Source organism: Epinephelus fuscoguttatus, linkage group LG22 (assembly GCF_011397635.1).
Source record: "Epinephelus fuscoguttatus linkage group LG22, E.fuscoguttatus.final_Chr_v1".
Lineage (NCBI taxonomy): Eukaryota > Metazoa > Chordata > Actinopteri > Perciformes > Serranidae > Epinephelus > Epinephelus fuscoguttatus.
Window position 1 is genome coordinate 1,619,684 of NC_064773.1, and position 20,874 is coordinate 1,640,557.

Consider the following 20,874-nt stretch of genomic DNA (forward strand, 5'->3'; position numbering starts at 1 on the left):
CCCATTTCACATAATTCAATTTAATCCATTAAACACTGATTAACGCAGCTTTAATTAATGCCGTCTATTTAACTTCATTAACTGTATCCGTGTGTGTGTGTGTGTGTGTGTGTGTGTGTGTGTGTGTACCTGAGCCAGTGTGTCGGGGTCCAGCGCTCTGGACCGATGGGACTCACTGAAGCCGTGCTGCCCGCTGCTCGAGCGCCTGATGGGCGTGTCCTCCGGCCTCCGCAGCGAGTCGTGCCGGCTCACCGTCATGGTCACGGCCGCGGCTGAGCGGCGGCGGCGCTCAGGGCTGTCAAGGGGCGGGGTCAAGCCCTGGCCCCGCCCCAGCAGCAGCTCCCTGGGGCTGAAGTGACCCGTCACCGGCGGGGAGCTTCTCTCCATCACACCTCCGTTCCCGTGGCAGTGGTTGTCGTTGGAGCGGCCGAGGGGGCGGCGGAATAAACCGTCGGTCCTCTTCCTCCTGTGACTGTCGACAGGAAGTACAAACAGTTTTAGGGTACAGTTTACAGTCACTCCGGACTGAAGGATGAATGAACGGTCGGCTCGTCTTGCTAACGACAGCATAAAGATAAAGTCAAGGACGATTCAGACGATCGTCATCTCTACGTCATTTTCCAAAGGTTTTAACTTTAATATTTGTCACCTGTGTTTCTGTGTCGAAGTTCTTCTGTAAATATTCAGTCTGATAAACACGGAGACACGGATCTGACTCTGTAACACAAAGCTCTATCTCTGTAGGGATCCTTTCATAATGCTGTCAGACACTTAGACACTGACGGTGTGAACAGAGGAGTCCAGGATGAAATGCACCATTATAAGTGAAGGAAAACTGCTCAGCCACTTCTCCTCCATAGATTAAAGTACTGTCGGTGAGGGGATGAGAGTGCAAGGTGTGTGATGTGTGCAGGCGGAGAGAGAGAGAGGAGTCACATGAGACTCAGGAGTGAGAACAGCCTGATGGTATTTATAGAGGTGAGAGAAGGAGAAGTTTAAACCATCTCTGTCTCCTCTCCTGTGATAATGGAGGTGTCTCACACACACAGACCTGTTGTAGGTCTCCGGTGGTCTGATGTCGGTGGGGGAGCTCAGCTCGCTCCTGGACCTCTTGTCGTCGGTGCTGCTGCTTCCTCCGTCGCTGTCCGCCTTCTGACTGAGCGTGTCGGACATGACGTCGGCCCTGAACACACACACAGACTCTCAGTCAGGACAGATGGCTCTGACACAGGAGAGCTGGACTAACACTACACACCAATCATCAATTAGCTGATCGATAGCCTGCAGTTAGTGACTCTCTCAGTCCAATAAGTCCGTGAATCAACACGCCGTGAAACAAATCCACCTGAAGCATCGCTGCAGCTCGTCCATGAATCACATGAGACACTGATGTTAACAAGAGCTTAAACACACTCTGCTTTAAAATGTTAAATACATGTAATAATTGAAGCTACACGCAGCGATGGACGGGGCCTCGATGATGCAGCTCTTCTTTTCTGTCAGAGTCAGACACTGCACGCAGGAGTGACATGGTGTTTTCTGCATCGAGTGTGGGTGCTCTAATGATCTGTTTCACTTTAGATTGTTCAGACAAAATTTAAGGCAACTGGATTAAATCTGTGGGAGGAGTTTGTTTAAATACAATCTGGAAATGGACACAAAATGCACAAAACTGCACAGTAAATTCAAAATGGCCGACGTCCTGTTGGGTTTACGGCTCCAAGAGACTTTTTTGTAAGTCTTGAAGTGTTTCATGTGCCAACCAAGTTTCATACACGTAGGGGAAACCAACTTCGGAGACTGCTTAGTAGAAATTTAATAGGAGGTGCCACTGAGCCATTTTTTCCCCACACAAGTATGAGACTCATAAAATATTAAATTTTACACCAGTTTTCAAATGTGTGCAAAGTTTCATGAGTTTCGAGCGAGATAAGTGTCTCAGAAAAGCAGTTTATTTCAGGTAAAAGGAAAAATAATAATTCCTTCAATTTCTATCGGGCATTACGACCTTCTGCAGTCGATGCTCAGACACTAATAACAATAAAACAATAATACAAAATATAATTTAATAAAATAAAAGGGTCCTTTTAAAGTTTGCATGGTTAAAATATACATTTTCTGAATATTACATTTTTTTAAAGAAATATTTCAACAATTTACGACCAGTAACAAAAACGCCTAAAATGACATACCCAAATTAAAATGCCTGTAGCTTCTGAACCGCTCTGACTACATGCATGCATGAGGTCTTGCCAGAAAGAAAACTCCCTGAAGTTTCTTGTGAAAGTGTCAGAAACACTCTAGGTGATACAGAGACAGAGTAATGGGCCTCTGAAGTCAGTAAAAAGTTGAAGATTTTGCCTAAAATAAAATAAAAAATGTGTTTCAGGATGAATAACTGTCTGTGGCTTCATCTGAGCAGGTAAATGACACTGTGGGGCTGTAGGCACACTATCAATGAACACTTGTTTCAAATTTGAAGAAGACTGCTCAAAGTATGACCATTCTACAGTGTTTTTACCATGAAAAGATCCAGGCGGAGCTCCAAATGACAAGTGGGTCACTCTGCTTCAAAACAGTCCTATCAGTGATCAAACAACACTCAGCCAGCTTCAAACATTGTACCTTATTGAAATCAGGTGTGATTATGATAGCTGATGTTGTTTATGACACAGAAACACCATAAAATATCACCAAATAAAGCCATATGAAACGTGAAAGTTATGATCCCACTTTCTAGACGGTATATCTCAGCCAAAAATAGTGGTAGGAGTGAGACTCTTACCTTTTATAAACCAGCTACGTCAAAAAACGGCATGACATGACTTGTCACCACTCATCATGATTTTGGACTTTGTGTGTTTAGGCTGCTCTGGTGTGAAATACATAATAAATAAAAGAAAAATGATGTTATTTTTGAAAAGTCGAGAGCTTCCTGAATCCGGCAATACCAAACATCACATGGTTTGATGATGTAGTGCGCCTGGGAGATACCATTTAACAGAGGAGGGGGGGAGTGAGGACGTCGGCGTCCTGGCGGAGTAAGAGAGGTTAAAGGGAGACTTTCAACCAGCTCTGTGTCATAACCCTGAGGGCAGTATGTGTGAATGAATTGTTGGAAACTTCCCTCCATCTAACCAGCGCCCAGATCTCCCTGATCATCTCCCTGCTAAATTTTTACTGGCTCCACGGCTGTTGCTCGAGTTGCAGGTTGTACTACATTTTCTGACACAAAGAGTACAGAAACGGATCAACCGCCTGGTGGAAATGTCACCTTCACAGCGGCGAAGATAACAAGAACAGTTGACCAATTCTTGTATTGTGCCTGATCATAATAAACTGTATCAGGTATGTAGTTAATCTGCAGATGCTCCAATTCAAAATGAGACAAAACTTTTGTATGGGTGTCAGTTTTTGAGTCACGACGAAGGACAAATTGTGTCCTGTAACAGACGGTGAGGCTCGATGTTTTTAGACGAGATGATTTCTGGAAAACTTGCAGCCCCGACCGGCCGGTTCAGAGGAGCGAGAGTCAGTGATGGAACAGTCGGTCAATAAACAGGTTCACTGCAACCACGAGAGATCATTGAGCAAACAGTTATAAATGTGTACACACAACATGAGGCTGATTGGTCCAGTAGTCTGTGAGATTAGCTGCAGACAGACAGACAGACGCAAGAGTCGCTACCTTATCTTTACATTTTACACACTAACTGTTCAGATGAAGAAGTATGACTCTATTAACATTATTTTAAGTGCAGTTTGAGTTCCTACAGAATGAGAGGTTGTGCAGTTTGTGTGTTATTTCAATTGTTTTAATTATGAAAACTGAATTTGAGGCAAAAACAAGGCAGAAAAACATCAATTTCAAAATGTAGATAATCAAAAATAAATGAAATATAAAATGGGAACAGTAAGTTTTTCATGATACCTGTTGAAAATGTACAAATAAACAAAAAACGCTTTTTAAACGATCTATATCATACATATCATATTATACAATATGTTTTATACTCTTGTGCATCTATACCACACCACATTATACTTTGTTTCCCATACTATATCATCAATATGTTATATTACATGTCTGTATTAACGTAATGTTGAAACCAAAACAATATCAAAATAACATTTTCCTACCTGGTTTTTGTCTGAGCTTCAGTTTTCTTAATTCTAACATTAAAATAATGCACCAATTATAAGAAACACACTCAAATTTAACTCTAAAATAATATAATAATGTTCATATATCCATACTTCTATGTGTTTGGGATTGATTTAATGTTTGTACAGAGGAATAAAATCTATCAGGTGTCAGAAAACTTAAATAAATATTTAAGAAGAAGGTAAAACACCTCTGAACGTCGACCACAGCTCCTCTGACACATCTCACACTGAAGCAAAATGGAAACGATATTAAAATAAAAGTGTGTGAATAAAGAGGTAGGTGTGTGGGTGTGGGTGTGTGTGTGTGTTTGCAGCCGAGCACTCGCCTGTCCTTCACCACAATGTACTGGTGAGGCACCAGGCCGTGGTTGCCGTTGTGCCGTCCCTCCCACCAGTCATGTGACGCTCGCTGGAAGAGCTGCAGGGACGCTCCCTTCTTGAAGGAGAGCTCGCGGCCCGACCGGCCCACGTAGTCGAACCTCGCCACCGCCTCCACGCCCTCGCCCTCTGCCAGAGAAAAGAGGAAGGGGGGGGGGGGAAGATAAGAGGTGAACCTGAATCTGTCAGTCAGCCGTCTCTGTGGCTTTGTTCCTCCCACAGCTCGACCAATCAGAACGCAGCATTCAAACAGTCTTTTTTATTAATCCTGATACAGAGAGAGGAGGAGGAGGAGGAGGAGCGGGAGGAGGAGGAGGGGGAGGGGGAGGGTGTGGAGAATGGAGGGAGGGAGTGTGGTGGAGGGGGAGATGTCTCCATGGCTGCTGTTGCCGTAGCAACCCCTCTCCACCAGGGACACACACAGAGGGATGGGAGTGTGGGGGCGAATTGTGTGAAGGTCAGGGGTCGTGCGTACCCTCGTCGCTGGTCTGGGTCTCTGTGCCGCCGTCGGGCTCGGCCTCCTCCAACGCCCCCGGCTCGCTGAACGGACTCTCGCTGCAGGAAGAGGAAGAAGAAGAGGAGGAAGAGGAGGAGGAGGAAGATGAAGCTCAGATCGACACACTGTCCATTCAACATGGGAACAAAAGCAGGATGAACAGATGGAGACGAGGCTGCTGATCAAGAGTCTGAGGACGTTTATGCAACAATGCAGCGCCAGCACAACGTCAAGAGTTCAGCTCATGGCAGAGGAACGACGACTGACACACAGAACCACACTGACACACAGAACCACACTGACACACAGAACCACACTGACACACAGAACCACACTGACACACACACGCTCCACACTCACTGCTTTAAAGATGCTCTGGGAAATAAAACTTGTTTCTGATGTTCTCAGGTTCACATTTATTTTTTCTGGCACTGTCTCGGCGCTCACGAGCCTCCTGAGCTGAGGAGGAAATACTGCAACTGGCGAGAGAAGATGGCTACAGAGGAGGAGATATCTTCCCTCCATCGTTACGGGAAACGTAAGGTTGCTGGTTAAAAAGATGGACGACGTCACATCACTCAGAAAGAGCGGGAGTGTTTTTCGTGAGGCCTCTCGTTCTCTGACACAAGAATTTACTTTGGGATAAATTAAGTTTTACTGAATCGAACTTCATGCCAGAAAACGCCTGACTGTAACGTAAAGATCAGAGTTCAGGAGGTTAATCTGGACGTAGAGACGCAGACACAGTGGTAACATTAAGATATTATAATGAGATGAATCTGATTAACGACCGCTGAAGTGTCAGTGAACTCACCAGTACTGGTCTCCAGTCATACACTTCTCGTACACGGGGCCGGGCAGCTCCTTGGTGTCGGGGAAGATGTTGTCGTGGTTCAGGATCACAGTCTTGATGACCTCGTTGACATGCGCCTGACAGGCCACCTGGTCCAGCGTGTCTGGTGTGGGCAGGAGGGTGGGGCCGAAGACGATGGCCAGGTTCCCAGCATCCATCATGTTCTCGTCGCTGTACTGGGAGAGGCTGAAGAGGAACATTAGCACTATTAAAATCAGTTTTCATATCTCAGTTTGGGCTCATAGAGAACACATAGCATCATATTTTATGTACACCTTCTTGATTTATCTAGAAGCTCAAATCCTGTCGTTATCACGTCTCATAGTTTGGATGAAACATCGACACTGTCTCTCTCTGGACCCAAATATCCAAAAATAATCTGCTCACACCTTCAATTAAGTTTTAATCCTTCTTCATAACCATCAGCAGTTTTCCCCAGCAGCCATTCAGTGTATTCACATTCTGTCATCACCTCTTTGTGAGGTTGTTTTCAGCGGCTGAGTCTGTGACACCTGTCATGGATTTAAGCTCCGTCTACACGTACACAAGTATTTTTGAAAAATGACATCTTCCCCTTACGTTTAAAAACATAACAGATCTGTCATACAGACTCTCTCTGTCCACACTGGAACACACAAACAACTCAAAACGATAAAGGCGACATAAGCTACGCTATAAAACTGTAGTCTCTGGCAGTCTTTAAAGGGATAGTGCAGCCAAAAATGTAAATTCAGCCATTATCTACTCACCCATATGCCGAGGGAGGCTCAGGTGAAGTTTTAGAGTCCTCACATCACTTGCAGAGATCCAAGGGGAGAGGAGGTAGCAACACAACTCCACCTAATGGAGGCTGACGGCGCCCCAGATTCAAACGTCCAAAAACACATCATTGAAACCACAAAATATCTCCATACTGCTCGTCCGTAGTGATCCAAGTGTCCTGAAGCCCCGACATAAAAAGTTGTTTGGAAAAACCTCATTTGAACTCTGTTTTTAGCCTCACTGTAGCCTGTAGCTCTGACTGCCTCTCTGGGCGCCGCGCTCACGTGGATCACTACGGACGAGCAGTATGGAGATATTTTGTGGTTTCAATGATGTGTTTTTGGACGTTTGAATCTGGGGCGCCGTCAGCCTCCATTAGGTGGAGTTGTGTTGCTACCTCCTCTCCCCTTGGATCTCTGCAAGTGATGTGAGGACTCTAAAACTTCACCTGAGCCTCCCTCGCCATATGGGTGAGTAGATAATGGCTGAATGTTCATTTTTGGCTGCACTATCCCTTTAAAAATGCAGACGCTGAGGTGGTGTGAATAATGTCAGGTATGAGCGCCACCACAGCTAACTGCTAACGTGACAAGGTGATGAAATCTTACTGTGTAGCAGAAACACAAACATTAATTTGTTTATCTCTTTATATGAGCAGAGAGCTGCAGAAACTGATGACACAAACCCTCAATTAGAAATAAAAACTGTGCAGCTTCAGGCTTTAAAACTTTCCTCCTCTGTGAAACTATTTGCTGGCAGTTAAAACCTAACTTGTGTTCAGCAGTCAGATTATTGTTTATAAACGAGTGTCTTAATAAGATGCTGATGTTAAAATGTTTCCACACTCAGTGCGCCAGCACTCACAGGACAGATAAATATTCTCTGAGTCCTCGACAGTGAAGCAGCTCCTGCTTTAATAACACTGGAGGTGAACGCACTTCACGGTGCTGTTAATAAACGCACTGATAGATTCAAGCTGCTACATCACACCTGCACATCACACTCTGCCCCCCTCCTCCTCCTCCTCTTCATCGCTGGCTGCTCTCATTCTATATTTATTTGAGAGGCTGCAGAGCTGCTGTAAGTGTGCTCCTCTCTCCTCTTTACCACAGGAGAGCTGTGTGTCCTCTCCTCAGCGTCAGGACGAGAGGAGCAACTCTGTGGAAATGGAACAACATGATGATTTGAGGCGTGAGCGGGAACTCACTGGTTGAGGAAGGCGAACAAGTAACGCATCACCACCAGCGTCGCCCTGGGGACGCCCAGCAGGATCTTACGGATGCACTGCGCTCTCTCGTACATGTTCTCGATCCCTGCGGCAAGAAACACACATCAGAAGAGCTGTCATCATCATCATCATCATCATCGTCAGTCCTGAGACAGTGAGAGGTGTCTGTGAGACGACAGCAGCAGACGGATCTTTATCTCTGCTGAGGAGGACGAGTTTCACAAACACAAAGAGACGCTGAGGAGACACAAAGACAGGGGAACTGAGAGGGGACGAGTGTGTGTGTGTGTGTGTGTGTGTGTGTGTGTGTGTGTGGGCTGAAGAGAAATTCAGTCTTTATTTCCACATCAGGATAATTAATGTTCATTAACAAGCTTCCTGGAAGCAGCACAAACGTTCAGGTCACATAAACGACCAAAGGAGTCCCAAATATTTTCATTAAAGTCATTTCCAAACCTTTTCAAGATTTTTCAAGGACCCCAAACCAAATTTCCATGACTATTCACAACATATGAGTACACAGCACTGCACGCTTTACACCAAATGTTAAATATTGAATCATAATCATTCTATGCAGTAACCCAAACGTGACGTCTCGACACACATCAGAGCTGCGTTACGTCAAAAGCTACAGAAAATAAATCTGCCGTCATGCTGCGTAATGTGGAAGATTATCTGCACAAGTTTAATGTAACAAATCATTTCTTTAAACATAACAAAATTCCATGATTTTTCCAAAACTTTCAAGGACTTTACCAACACCATGACCTCTCCAAGCCTGGAAACTGAGAAATTCAGTGAATTTTTTCCACGTTTTCTTTGCAGGAGTCAGGGGAAAAATCCATACAGCAAAGTATCATGATATCTTTGTGTGGCGGTATCATGTCGTCACACACAGTGCCAGGTATCAGGTTTTTATTATATGAATTATTAATATTACCAATACAAATTATACTACTAGGTAGCTACAAGAATAATCTTTTTCAGTCCATTAGAGACATTTTACTGTGATAAAAATATCTGAAACAGACTGAAAACTTTATCTTAACAGATCAAACGGATGCAGACAAAGTTTTTCTTTGGGGACAAAATTCACATTTGAAAAAAGTACAAAATCACATATATCATATCAATCATATATATATATACATATATATATATATATATGTCTTTAATGTACAGGACAGAGTGAAATGGGGTGAGAGAGAGGGTGGGGGAGCAAATGCAGCAAATGGTTGCAAGCCGGACTCGATCCTACGACCGCTGCAGCGAGGCACTGCCTCTGTACATGGGGCGCCGGCACTATCCACTACGCTACCGATGCCCCAAATCACAATATATTTTATTGCAAAAAATATATTGCAACACGATAAGAGCCAGTCAGGCTGTAACCTGTGACAGGCTGTCATGATACAGTCACATATATGGAGTTTATTCACGTAGGTTTCCATCAGCAATGGTTTGTGACAGAATCAGAGAGGAGAGGGAGAGACGCTGTGCTGCTGCCAGAGGAGCCGCTGAATGAGTTCCCTCTGAGCGGACGCCACAGTTTATTCCTACTGAAGCTACTCCTCTTTCTGGAACCACCAAAGAGTCCATCATCATTTCACTGTCAGCCATGCTTGTTGTTGCCGTGGGTAACGGTATGACGTCAGTATGTCAACAAGTCCAAATATTGCGATATGAATTTTTCTTATTCTACATTAAAAATTATACCAGTATTATCATGAAGGAGATGATGTGACAGCCCTACTGGAGACACTGATTAAGTAAGGGTTAGTCCACTAGTAGGTGTGTTCCAAATGGTTTTAATGCATGACGTGGGGGCGAAGAACTACCCGACGCGCAGCAGTAAACAGATGGCGTTACTCACGGACGCAGGAAATGAGGTCATTGAACCTCTCCTTGGGGAACAGCGGGTTCTCCAAACCTCTGAAGTAAAGCTTCAACACTCCAGCCACCGAGTTGATGTCATGGTTGCTCTCCTCATCAATCAGCGGGTCGTTACCTGGACGACGAGACAGAAACAGTCAGTCACACCCTGACCCGCCTGACGCTTCTGATCACGTGACCTTCAGGTCGACCTCTCACCTCTCTCGAAGGAGTTCTTGATGTCGTTGACCTCCACCTGTGACCCTGACACCCGGAATATACCCTGATGCTGAAGACCTGTTGGGAGCAGACGGGTGTTTGTCTGTCAGTCTGTCGGGTCGTCATGGTAACCTCACTGAATTTTTAATATCTTATCAGAGCTTTCATCTGAGGAAACTGAATCAATGTTTTTCAAGACTTTTAAAGACCTGCAGATACAGCTGATTACTCTTTTAAAAAGTGTCAGCATTTAATTAGAACAATAAACTCTAAACACTAATCACATCTTTCAAACCAGAGTTACAGGTGATTCACAACATACGATACCATAGGATTAAAACAAAAATAACAACTACAGATGTCTGCTTCTGATCAGTAACAGCTGGGTCAGATCAAAGCTGGATGTCGACGAGTGAAACTCACCGTGTAGGTTGATGTAGCGGATGCAGCTCTCCACAAGCAAAGGTATGGCTTTGGTTGAATCCTGTGAACAGTCAGCAGGTTCACAGTCAGGACTGATTATTGATTATTGACTCTGGAGTTCTTCTCCACTCCTGGTTCTGAGTCTGAAATTTTAATACTTCTGTACAGTCTCAAACCACTGCATTAAACTACTGAAGCACACAGATTATAGCGTAAAACTTCACATTTTGCTTAAAGGCATAGTGCAGCCAAAAATGTAAATGCAGCCATTATCTACTCACCCATATGCCGAGGGAGGCTCAGGTGAAGTTTTAGAGTCCTCACATCACTTGCAGAGATCCAAGGGGAGAGGAGGTAGCAACACAACTCCACCTAATGGAGGCTGACGGCGCCCCAGATTCAAACGTCCAAAAACACATCATTGAAACCACAAAATATCTCCATACTGCTCGTCCGTAGTGATCCAAGTGTCCTGAAGCCCCGACATAAAAAGTTAACAGTCAGAGCTACAGGCTACAGTGAGGCTGAAAACAGAGTTCAAATGAGGTTTTTCCAAACAACTTTTTATGTCGGGGCTTCAGGACACTTGGATCACTACGGACGAGCAGTATGGAGATATTTTGTGGTTTCAATGATGTGTTTTTGGACGTTTGAATCTGGGGCGCCGTCAGCCTCCATTAGGTGGAGTTGTGTTGCTACCTCCTCTCCCCTTGGATCTCTGCAAGTGATGTGAGGACTCTAAAACTTCACCTGAGCCTCCCTCGGCATATGGGTGAGTAGATAATGGCTGGATTTACATTTTTGGCTGCACTATCCCTTTAAGGAGACATTGATAAGAGTACATAAGATTATTGATAGACACTAGATGAAATGTTTTTGTTCATTTTAACCTGAAAAACATCCAGAGCAGTGTGTGCAGCCTCCTCACAGGCTGCAAGTACAACTTCCACCAATCAGGATCAGTCTTCTTGCAGCCTGTGAGCTTCTAACCTGACTGTAACACTGAGGAGGACATAACGCACGTCCAACACCTGACCGTTAGCAGAAACACACAGAAACAACCTTCAGTCTGAGCGAGGTGAAACTTTACCTGGTGCTTGCTGTGGGAGTTCTTCCGCCCGCGACTGAAACAAACAGAGAGAGTCTCAGTTTCACAGAAACAGGTGAGGTCACACTTCTTCTTGTTATCATGAGGAGAGAATCTGCACTGTGACATAAAACATCACAGGAAGTCATACCTGGTAGTCAGCAGCTCAGCTTTGTATCCTGGAGGAGAAACACAGAGCCTCTGATTAACGTCTGAGTTATAAAATATGAGGCAAAGAAGCAGTGAGACAGTGTGTGTGTGTGTGTGTGTGTGTGTTACCTTCTGCTAAAGCTTTCTTCAGTATGTCATGTTTGGCCTGCAGTTTGGAGATCAGATTACTGCCCTCCAGATACTCACGGAATTTCTACAGATTCAGAAATAAAAACACACTTTTATCCTCTGTCGTCTCCTGAAGCCGCTCAGAGCTGAGCTCAGGGTCAGTGCAGGCTTTATAAATTATTATTAAAGATTTACAATGAGCAGCCACTTTAATATGACGCCGCATTATCGTATACAGAATGAAATTAACTGCAAAAATGTATCTTCTGTTTTTAAAATGGCTGCCGTCCAGCCATGAAACACAACCCCAGCTTCCTCCTGATCCTGCCTCACTCTAATACAGGAGTACACTAGTTAAATTTAAGACTTTTTAAGTATCACCTTAAATGAAATTTAAGACCAAACTTGTGATAGAAACACACACCAACTATACACTCTGTGTTTGGCGCAGTTGCTGTAAACATGTACATTTATATCTTCTCTTTATCATTAATCTATGTTCTGTATTTATTCTATATCCTGTTTATTCTGGATATCAATATTACATTACTCTGTACATCTGCTTAGAAGCTAAAGACAGAAGCTAAAGACGTTTCCTGTGTAGTTCCCTTACCGTGAAGTAGAAGAGCTCCGTCTCCTGCTGATTGGCTCGCTTCTTGGCCAGACTCGGTTTGTTCAAGTATCCGTCCGACACGCTGGACTTGACCGACTCGGAGGACGGGCTGTGGGTGAAGCTCTGAGAGACGTCGAAGTCCTCCAGCACCGTCATGTCCTGCAGGGTGGTCAGAGTCGCCCCCCAGGTCTTCTTCACCTGCAGAGGGACAGACAAACGGGACTAGGACCAGCTCACATGATTCGTATGTTCAGCTGCAGAGTGAGCGCTCGTTGCTTTACACCGCTCTCCGGTACAGGCAGCTGCAGACACAGAGTCTGAGCGAGACAGGAGTGTTTTTTAAAGTCTTTGCTCCCTCGTCTTGGTGTCAAGTCACCTTAAACTAAATTCTGTTAGAGGTCCAGGTGATTTTAAAAACAGGATTAAGGACCGTCCGACCGCTGAATGCACACTGAAACACTGTTGTTGTTCTGTCTGAGATTTTTTCTGCGTGGTTAGTGCAATGTTGTGTTAACGCTAGTGCTGCTGCTCTGTCTCCACACCTGCACAGATTTCACTAAGACGTGCTCACATCAGTGGCTGTAGGGGACTGATATCATAACTTTAACTAATTATATCTATAGTAAATTCAACTGCGTCTCTTCTGTGAGTTTAAATACGGAGCCTTCCAGCATTGACAGGCCTCCACCCTCACCACACCCTCTGCATCTGTTGTGTTGGTGCAGCAGACTCAAATCATCCCTCTTACAAAGCTCTATTTTCCTGTGATGAAGAGAGGACGTTGGTTCCTGCAGAGAGAAGAAGAAGAGCATCCTGCACGAGGTCACTCCCAAATAACTCCACCCAAATACTGCATCCATCACTGAGAGACAGACCTCAGCCGGTCAGGACTGTTTCCTGCTCTCAGAGCTCAGAGCTGCTGCACCACAGTTTATTCTCCACCTTTAAAGAAAGACTGGAGCAACATCTGTGCTCTGCTGAACCTGAATGCAACAACACCAGAATAAATGTCACGACTGCACAAAGCTTCACGGATCAGCACGTATGAATTATGAATCGTTTCAGATGGAGTCTCAGTCTCCTTGGCGTCTGATGAAGTGTGTGTGTGTGTGTGTGTGTACAGTACGTATGCAAAGTGTGTTTGTATTTACAGCAGGATAATGGGTGTAACAGTGTTTTTATTTGTACATGATAATCAGGCTCTGTGTGTGTGTGTGTGTGTGAGAGACGTGCAGATGCAGCTCATTAATCCAGACTCCTTCAGCAGTTTTCTGCCCTTCAGGGCGAGTTAACAGCTGCCCTCTGTGCACACGACACAACAACAACACAACACACACTGCAGCCCGGTCGCCTTCAGATGGCACCAGTTTATTTTTAGAGGTTACATCTGCTCCATTATCGCCCCATTAAAACTGTATAAATTACCATAACTCTGAGCAAAGTTCGGACCTGTCTGATAAACATGTTGGTCTGTAATCAGGGACGAGCTTGAGTCAAAATATCTCAGCAACTACTGGACCAGCAGTCAGAAGAGTTGGTGCAGACGTTAAAGGTTTGAGTGCAGACTGATGTCACACCGTCCACATCTCAGAGAGTTTCAGTGACTCAAATAGTTATTAAGCTCATTAGGAGACGTGGCTGGAAAACAACTGATTAAAAGGGAACTTTGGTATTTTCTAACCTGGACTCTATTCTCCATGTAGGGCTGGCTGTATACCAGTTCGTACCGAAAACTGGTCTTTATGTTCGTTATGATATGAATTTTTCATATACCGCATTACCGGTGAATAGCCCAACAACGTCTGGAACGTGCGGAGTGGGAAAGTGTTCCAGCAGGGACCCATTTCACCACTGCACACCACAGGTGTGCTAGAGCCGGTGAGAGTGAGAGCATAGAGGAAAGTGTAGAGGCGAGAATGGCTGCTGGAGAGAGTCCTGAAAGCGAAGCAACTGCACACGTTGTTGAAGAAGAACACGATGACCCAGAAGAACTCCAAAAAGGAGCCATGTCTGTCGTCTGGAGGTTCTTCGGTTTTAAAAGGTCAGACGTGGAGCAAACGACCATCTCCTGCAAATGCTGTTGAGCAAAAGTTGTAGTCGGAGGTGGCAACACAAGCACTTTGCTGCACCACCTTAGCTGTAAGCATGTTTTAGAGTACCAAGAATGTCTAAAGCTGAGATCCGCACCCTCCACATCTCCACACTGTACTGATTATGCAAACTTGGTTCAATAAAAATGTTCTATTTTGATTGCAACCATAATCATTCTAATTCTTTAACTTCATTACTGCCACCCTATTGGCAACCATACTTTGAAGGGGTCATGCATTTACCTGTGTGTGGACATGAAAAAACATGATACAGTCCTTATGACAGTAAAATGGGCTGTTTAAAGCCGATGTACTGCAGTAACCCTTTTTGTTTTAGAAGAAAATGTGGGCAAGACCACTCCAAAACATTGTCAAATACCGTGGACACAATATGATTTTTAAAAATCTGTCATACCGCCCAGCCCTACTCCCATGTCTCTGTGTCTCAGTGACCTCGAACTATGACTACACACTGACTGTATCTGTGGTGTTACCATCTACTGTCAGCTGCTGTTCACACAGAGTGACCTAGATCAGTATAAAAGTTATTCATTCACGCTGATAATGACCAAGTGAAGAAATATTTTAGTGGTTTTAGGGGATGTGCTGGTGAAGCAGTGACTCTGGGACAAAATCAAGTACTGGAAACAGCCTTCAACGTGTTGTTGTGATGCTCTGAGTGATAAAATAAAACACGTCTTCACTGTTGTTTCCTCGTTAAAGGGATAGTGCACCCAGAAATGTAAATCCAGCCATTATCTACTCACCCATATGCCGAGGGAGGCTCAGGTGAAGTTTTAGAGTCCTCACATCACTTGCAGAGATCCAAGGGGAGAGGAGGTAGCAACACAACTCCACCTAATGGAGGCTGACGGCGCCCCAGATTCAAACGTCCAAAAACACATCATTGAAACCACAAAATATCTCCATACTGCTCGTCCGTAGTGATCCAAGTGTCCTGAAGCCCCGACATAAAAAGTTGTTTGGAAAAACCTCATTTGAACTCTGTTTTTAGCCTCACTGTAGCCTGTAGCTCTGACTGCCTCTCTGGGCACCGCGCTCACGTGTGTTCATGTGCTTTCACTGGTCTCGCACGCAAGCGAGAGAGAGGCAGTCAGAGCTACAGGCTACAGTGAGGCTAAAAACAGAGTTCAAATGAGGTTTTTCCAAACAACTTTTTATGTCGGGGCTTCAGGACACTTGGATCACTACGGACGAGCAGTATGGAGATATTTTGTGGATTCAATGATGTGTTTTTGGACGTTTGAATCTGGGGCGCCGTCAGCCTCCATTAGGTGGAGTTGTGTTGCTACCTCCTCTCCCCTTGGATCTCTGCAAGTGATGTGAGGACTCTAAAACTTCACCTGAGCCTCCCTCGGAATATGGGTGAGTAGATAATGGCTGCATTTTCATTTCTGGGTGCACTATCCCTTTAAGACTTAAAGCTCATGAACACACCGAAGTCAGAGGAACGTGTTCCCATCAGAGGAGCACCTGAACGCAGCATCACTCTCACCGCAGCCTTGTGTTCATGAGTTTAACATGTGGAGAAGTTGAAAGCTTTACAGGCTGATGAGAGGAGTCAGAGCTGCTGAGCTGTGATTGGACAATCTCTGGTCAGGTCTAACGAACAGCCAGTTATCTTTGAAATATTTTTTCAAGCTCAGCTTCTTTACGATATGTGCTGCAGTATCTGTGTGTCTGACCTCTTCGTTCTCGATCTTCAGAGACGCCAGGCGGGTCTGCAGCTGCGTGAGGCGGAGCGTCAGCTCAGCCTGGACCTGCGGCTGGGAGGCGATCTGGGTCACCTGACAGGAAGTGGAGCGATAACAACAGGATTAAATCAGAAAATAAATTTCTGTTCAGGAAAAACAAAACTCAGACATGTGACCTGATGTGAAATAAAATGGTTTCTGATGAACTTAAACTTCAGAACAAAATGACAGAGTCTGTGTTTCATACACTGACTGTGTCTGTGTGCAGCATACAGACTGTGAATAAACTATGATGTACTGACTGCGTCTCCCATGTGTGCCTGGAAGCCGAAGCGCTGCGGGGGGCAGAAGGCGGTGGGGTAGAGGCCCAGCAGACGCTGCCTGTCTCGGGCGGGGTCCAGGCCCTCCACGGCCCCCTCCAGCACCTCCAGCCCCGCCCTCCTGGAGGCTTCAAGGCTCAGCTCGGCTGATAGGTAGGTCCTCAGAGCCCGGCTCAGACTGGAGTGGTACCCTAGGTCACAGCACTGACACACACAGAGGACACATGTTGACACACACACCGACCTGTCTGTATCGATGAGAGGAAACAGAGGTGTGTACTCACGTCGATGATATCGGGCAGGTCGTGGATGTAGTATTTAAAGACGGAGGCGTTGGTGGCTTCCAGAGTCAACAGATACTCGTTCCTGGCTTTAAGAGTCTTGAGTTTGTTCTCAGAGTACTTCGCCTTTCTCTGATGAAGAAACAAACACAGACTGTGTGTGAGCAGAATCAGAAACAGTTCTCTTTTCATCGTCTGTCATTGACAAAATGTGGATGACAGTATTGAGAAGCCCCTCCCCCTGCCTCGTACCTTCTCCCTCATCTTCTCCATCTTGCGGGCGGCGTTGCGTCTCTGGTGGCGCTCTTCTATCCGCAGGCCGAACACAGGCTCCACCCCTCCTCCTGTCCCCGACACGCCCTTCACACGGCCCTCCTGACGCTCCGCCTCCCGCAGCTTGGTCTCCGCGCTGATCGTCTCCACGTGGTACATGTGATACGTCTTCATCACCTAGGTAACAAGAGCACACAGTAACACAGGAAGTGGAGAACGTTACACTGCAGCTGAATGTTGTTACTCGTCAAGGTTATCAGAGCGATGTGTCTGGGATCAATGTTTGGACAGGAAGCTGATGAAACATCTCTGAGGATCAAACACGTCCTCTTTGGTCTGATTCATTCTGTACAAGAAAGAATATTTCAATAATATTTAAACTTTAATTTGATGCTCTGTCTGCGTCTCTTACAGCCTCCGGGCAGAAAGAAATGACACATGTCTGATTCTCAGAGACCTGCTGACACACTCCATCATCACTGTTACCGAAGACAGTTTGTTCCACTTACGGTGTAAAGCTCGTTCAGAAGTTTCATCAGGTCTTCCTGAAGCTGGAAGAGGATCTCCTTACTCTGATAGAGGAGTCAAAGACACAGAAACATCATCAGCATCACATTCATACCCGTCTTATGTGTATCTGTATCGCTACTTTTCAGAATAACATTTTGTGTGTATCAGTGGCGTGGCGTCCATTAAAGGCCCGTCCCCCTCCTGCAATCCCTACTGAGACATACTGAAAGTGTCACTGCTCTTTTTGTACAGTTTTGGTTACAGCCTCTCTGCACCTCCCGACTCTCCTATCTTCAGTGTCACTCTTTTACAAAAAAAAAAAAGCAAAAATTTTGCACCCTACATCCAGTTCTTTCCTGTGTGAGGTGTCAACCAATCAGGGGCCACCAGGAACATCTGAACATATGACACACACACTGTCACTGGGCGGAGAAAACACACCTGTCGTCCCACAGACAAACTGCAGGCAGCAGGTTTCTGTATTAATGTCTAATTTATGTGACAGTAACAACTGAGAGTGACACAAACAAAATTAAGTTTTATTAAAATATTTACATATCTCTCTTTTAAAATCTGAGTCAGTGAGCACACTCATCCAAGAAGCTTCTGGTGCAGAGTCACAGGCTTTACATTACGTTCAGGTGTGAACCCTTACAGAGTCGTTGAGGTCACCCACGTTATCACCCACCTACAATGCAGTCTTGGGATCCCTTCTCAGACGACTTCACAACCATTCACACCTGGACCTATCTGACCCTTAAGGTGCGGACACACCAAACCGACATCAAAGAACTAGCAGCGACGAAAGTCAACTGTTGCGTCGTCTACGTCGCCTCACGTCGCCCTGTGTCAGTTGCATTTGAACACACTACACGGACTACATCCGACGGCCAAGTAGCACGTACGTTCTGCGCCTGCGTGAGAGAGAGCGGAGTGAGAGAGTGGTACATCCTGTCAGCCGAGGGGTTTCCTATCTGTGCAGCCGAGCACCGCAGCACCTCCACGGACTATTACATCCAGACGGTCCCGGTGTTTCCTCCGCAGGCTCCACTTCACTCAGCTGCCCGATAAACCCGCTGCTTCTTCCCACTTTAACCTGAATAACAAACCAGGGCTCGGTGCTCCGGTTGGATCCAAACGGAGAGCCGGGGCTAGCTCAGAGACTAGCGGAGGCTAACTGGCTGTGCTTCCCTCCGGTCATGCTGCGGCTAACGCTCCGCTAGCCGCTCCCAGCTAGCTCCGGTTTGTTATTCAGGTTAAAGTGTGAAGAAGCAGCGGGTCTGTGGGGCAGCTGAGTGAAGTGGAGCCTGAGGAGGAAGCACCGGTTAGCCCCGGTTTCACTACAGGCAGATTCACTCGCTACAGGGGCGAGGAAATAAAACCTGAACAGCCAATCAGAGTGATCTCTCTCACCGACAAGCTCCGCCACCGATTCAACATGCTCAATCGGCCGAAAAGACGCCGACGCCGAAGTGCAGACGGTGCGGGACACACCGCAAAAACTAGGCCGACAGACGCTCACCGACGGCCCGACTTTGGTCGACGGCTGACTGTCGGCTTGGTGTGTCAGGGCCTTAACAACACACAAGATGGCCAGGTGGGTGAACGACTCATGTGACCTCAATGACTCTGTAAGGGTTCACACTCACGCTGAGTTTAAAGCCTGCGACTCTGCACCAGTCTGTTAAAGCTGAAGAAGCTTCTTGAATAAGAGGCGAAATGTCTTCAAGAGACTCAACCTGTCCAGCTGCCTACGATACAACAGCAGTCATTTCTGTGAATTTGGCAGCACATCCAACCAGCCTCACACCCACAGACCATGTGTAACCAGACCAGCTCAGGACCTCCACATCCAGTGTCTTCACCTGTGAGATCGTCTGAGAGCAGACACCTGAACAGCTGATGCAGAAAACGGTTCAGTGAAGCTCGTCATCCTCACCAGAGTCTGGACCTGACAGCAGTTTGTCCTCGTCACTGAGTTGTGTTCTAGTAAGGCAGGTTGGATGTACTGCCAAATTTACAGTAATATATTCTTTTTTTTAGTAAACACTATTTCTTTGGTATTTTGGTCTTTATATTGGACAGTTTTTATGACTGAAGACAGGAAACAGGAGGAGAAACAGAGGTATGTCAGCGACAAAGAATCAGACAGCTGTGTGGCACTGACACACTGTATAAACATACTAATCAGCAGTTGTGTGAATAAACTCAGGTAAATAAAAGCTTCGACCACACACAGAAGAATTGGTGGATCTCTGCGGCGGCTGCTCTCCAACATGGTTTCAGTCTCATGCATTAAACAGCTCCATCAGTGTGTGTGTGTGTGTGTGTGTGTGTGTGTGTGTGTGTGTGTGTGTGGCAGCGCCGCGCTGCATTAATATTACATTATGCTAAATGACTGTGGAATCCCAGGACGGATGGAGCCCGTTCCCATAGCGCCCGCTGAGGAAAAGATCAGCTGAGCCTGTCGCCATGGCCACAGGGCTGTCGGCGTTGTCATGGCCACCGAGCCGTCTGTCTTGGCCCGGCGTCCCTCCTCAGAGCGGAGTTTGTGATGTGATGGAGGTCTTACTGTTTATAGCTGCTGGCAGCCGCTGCACTTTAGTTAGCATGAATAAAAGACGAGCAGGAAGGGAGATTAATAATGAACGTGGCGAGCTAAAGTTAGAGGCGGTTTGCGGCCGTGTGTGTGTGTGTGTGTGTGTGTGTGTGTGATTTGTTAAAGTGTGAGGCAGCTCGACGGAGCTCAGGGGAAACTGACTTTACTTTTCATTAAAATCAACTCTGGTTCTTTAAAGTCAGCCAGATGAAGAAACAACAAGCCTGCGGGACACGAGGACAACGACTCCCTGCACGGCACGGTTACTCACATACTGAGATACTTTTACTTTACTCGAGTCACCAGCCACTTTATTAGGTACACCTTGCTGGTACCAGGTTGGACCCCCTTTTTAATTCTTGGTGTCATAGATTCAACAAGGTGCTGGAAACATTCCTCAGAGATGTTGGTCCATATTGACATGATGACATCACACAGTTGATCCATGATGAGAATCTCCCGTTCCAGCACATCCCAAAGGTGCTCTATTGGACTGTGTCAAGTATCTTCTTACTATATAATGACAAAATCTCTGTCTGTGTGTGTGTTCCACGTTTTTCTCCTCACTGACTTGGTCAATCCATGTGAAATTTGGCACAGTGGTAGAGGGTCATGGGAGGATGCCAATGAAGCAATATTACATCAGTTGGCCAAAGGGGGGCGCTATAGCAACCCATTGAAATGTCAAACTTTGAATGGGCATATCTCA

At 45.8% G+C, this 20,874-nt stretch overlaps 1 protein-coding gene across 1 annotated transcript in view; it reads right to left on the bottom strand.

Annotated features, from left to right (window-relative positions):
- srgap1b (SLIT-ROBO Rho GTPase activating protein 1b) overlaps window positions 1–20,874 on the bottom strand; it is a 47,174-nt gene that overhangs the window by 4,037 nt on the left and 22,263 nt on the right. The window contains exons 5-22 of the mRNA XM_049567452.1: window positions 17,566–17,628; window positions 17,036–17,233; window positions 16,787–16,915; window positions 16,485–16,706; window positions 16,174–16,275; window positions 12,378–12,575; window positions 11,765–11,849; window positions 11,637–11,664; window positions 11,489–11,522; window positions 10,399–10,459; window positions 9,976–10,053; window positions 9,758–9,892; window positions 7,864–7,969; window positions 5,856–6,080; window positions 5,021–5,100; window positions 4,494–4,674; window positions 1,052–1,183; window positions 130–472 (exon numbers count right to left, since the gene is read on the bottom strand). Of these exons, the coding sequence (XP_049423409.1) occupies window positions 130–472; window positions 1,052–1,183; window positions 4,494–4,674; window positions 5,021–5,100; window positions 5,856–6,080; window positions 7,864–7,969; window positions 9,758–9,892; window positions 9,976–10,053; window positions 10,399–10,459; window positions 11,489–11,522; window positions 11,637–11,664; window positions 11,765–11,849; window positions 12,378–12,575; window positions 16,174–16,275; window positions 16,485–16,706; window positions 16,787–16,915; window positions 17,036–17,233; window positions 17,566–17,628 (2,400 nt within the window). The remainder of the gene's footprint in view (window positions 1–129; window positions 473–1,051; window positions 1,184–4,493; window positions 4,675–5,020; window positions 5,101–5,855; window positions 6,081–7,863; window positions 7,970–9,757; window positions 9,893–9,975; window positions 10,054–10,398; window positions 10,460–11,488; window positions 11,523–11,636; window positions 11,665–11,764; window positions 11,850–12,377; window positions 12,576–16,173; window positions 16,276–16,484; window positions 16,707–16,786; window positions 16,916–17,035; window positions 17,234–17,565; window positions 17,629–20,874) is intronic.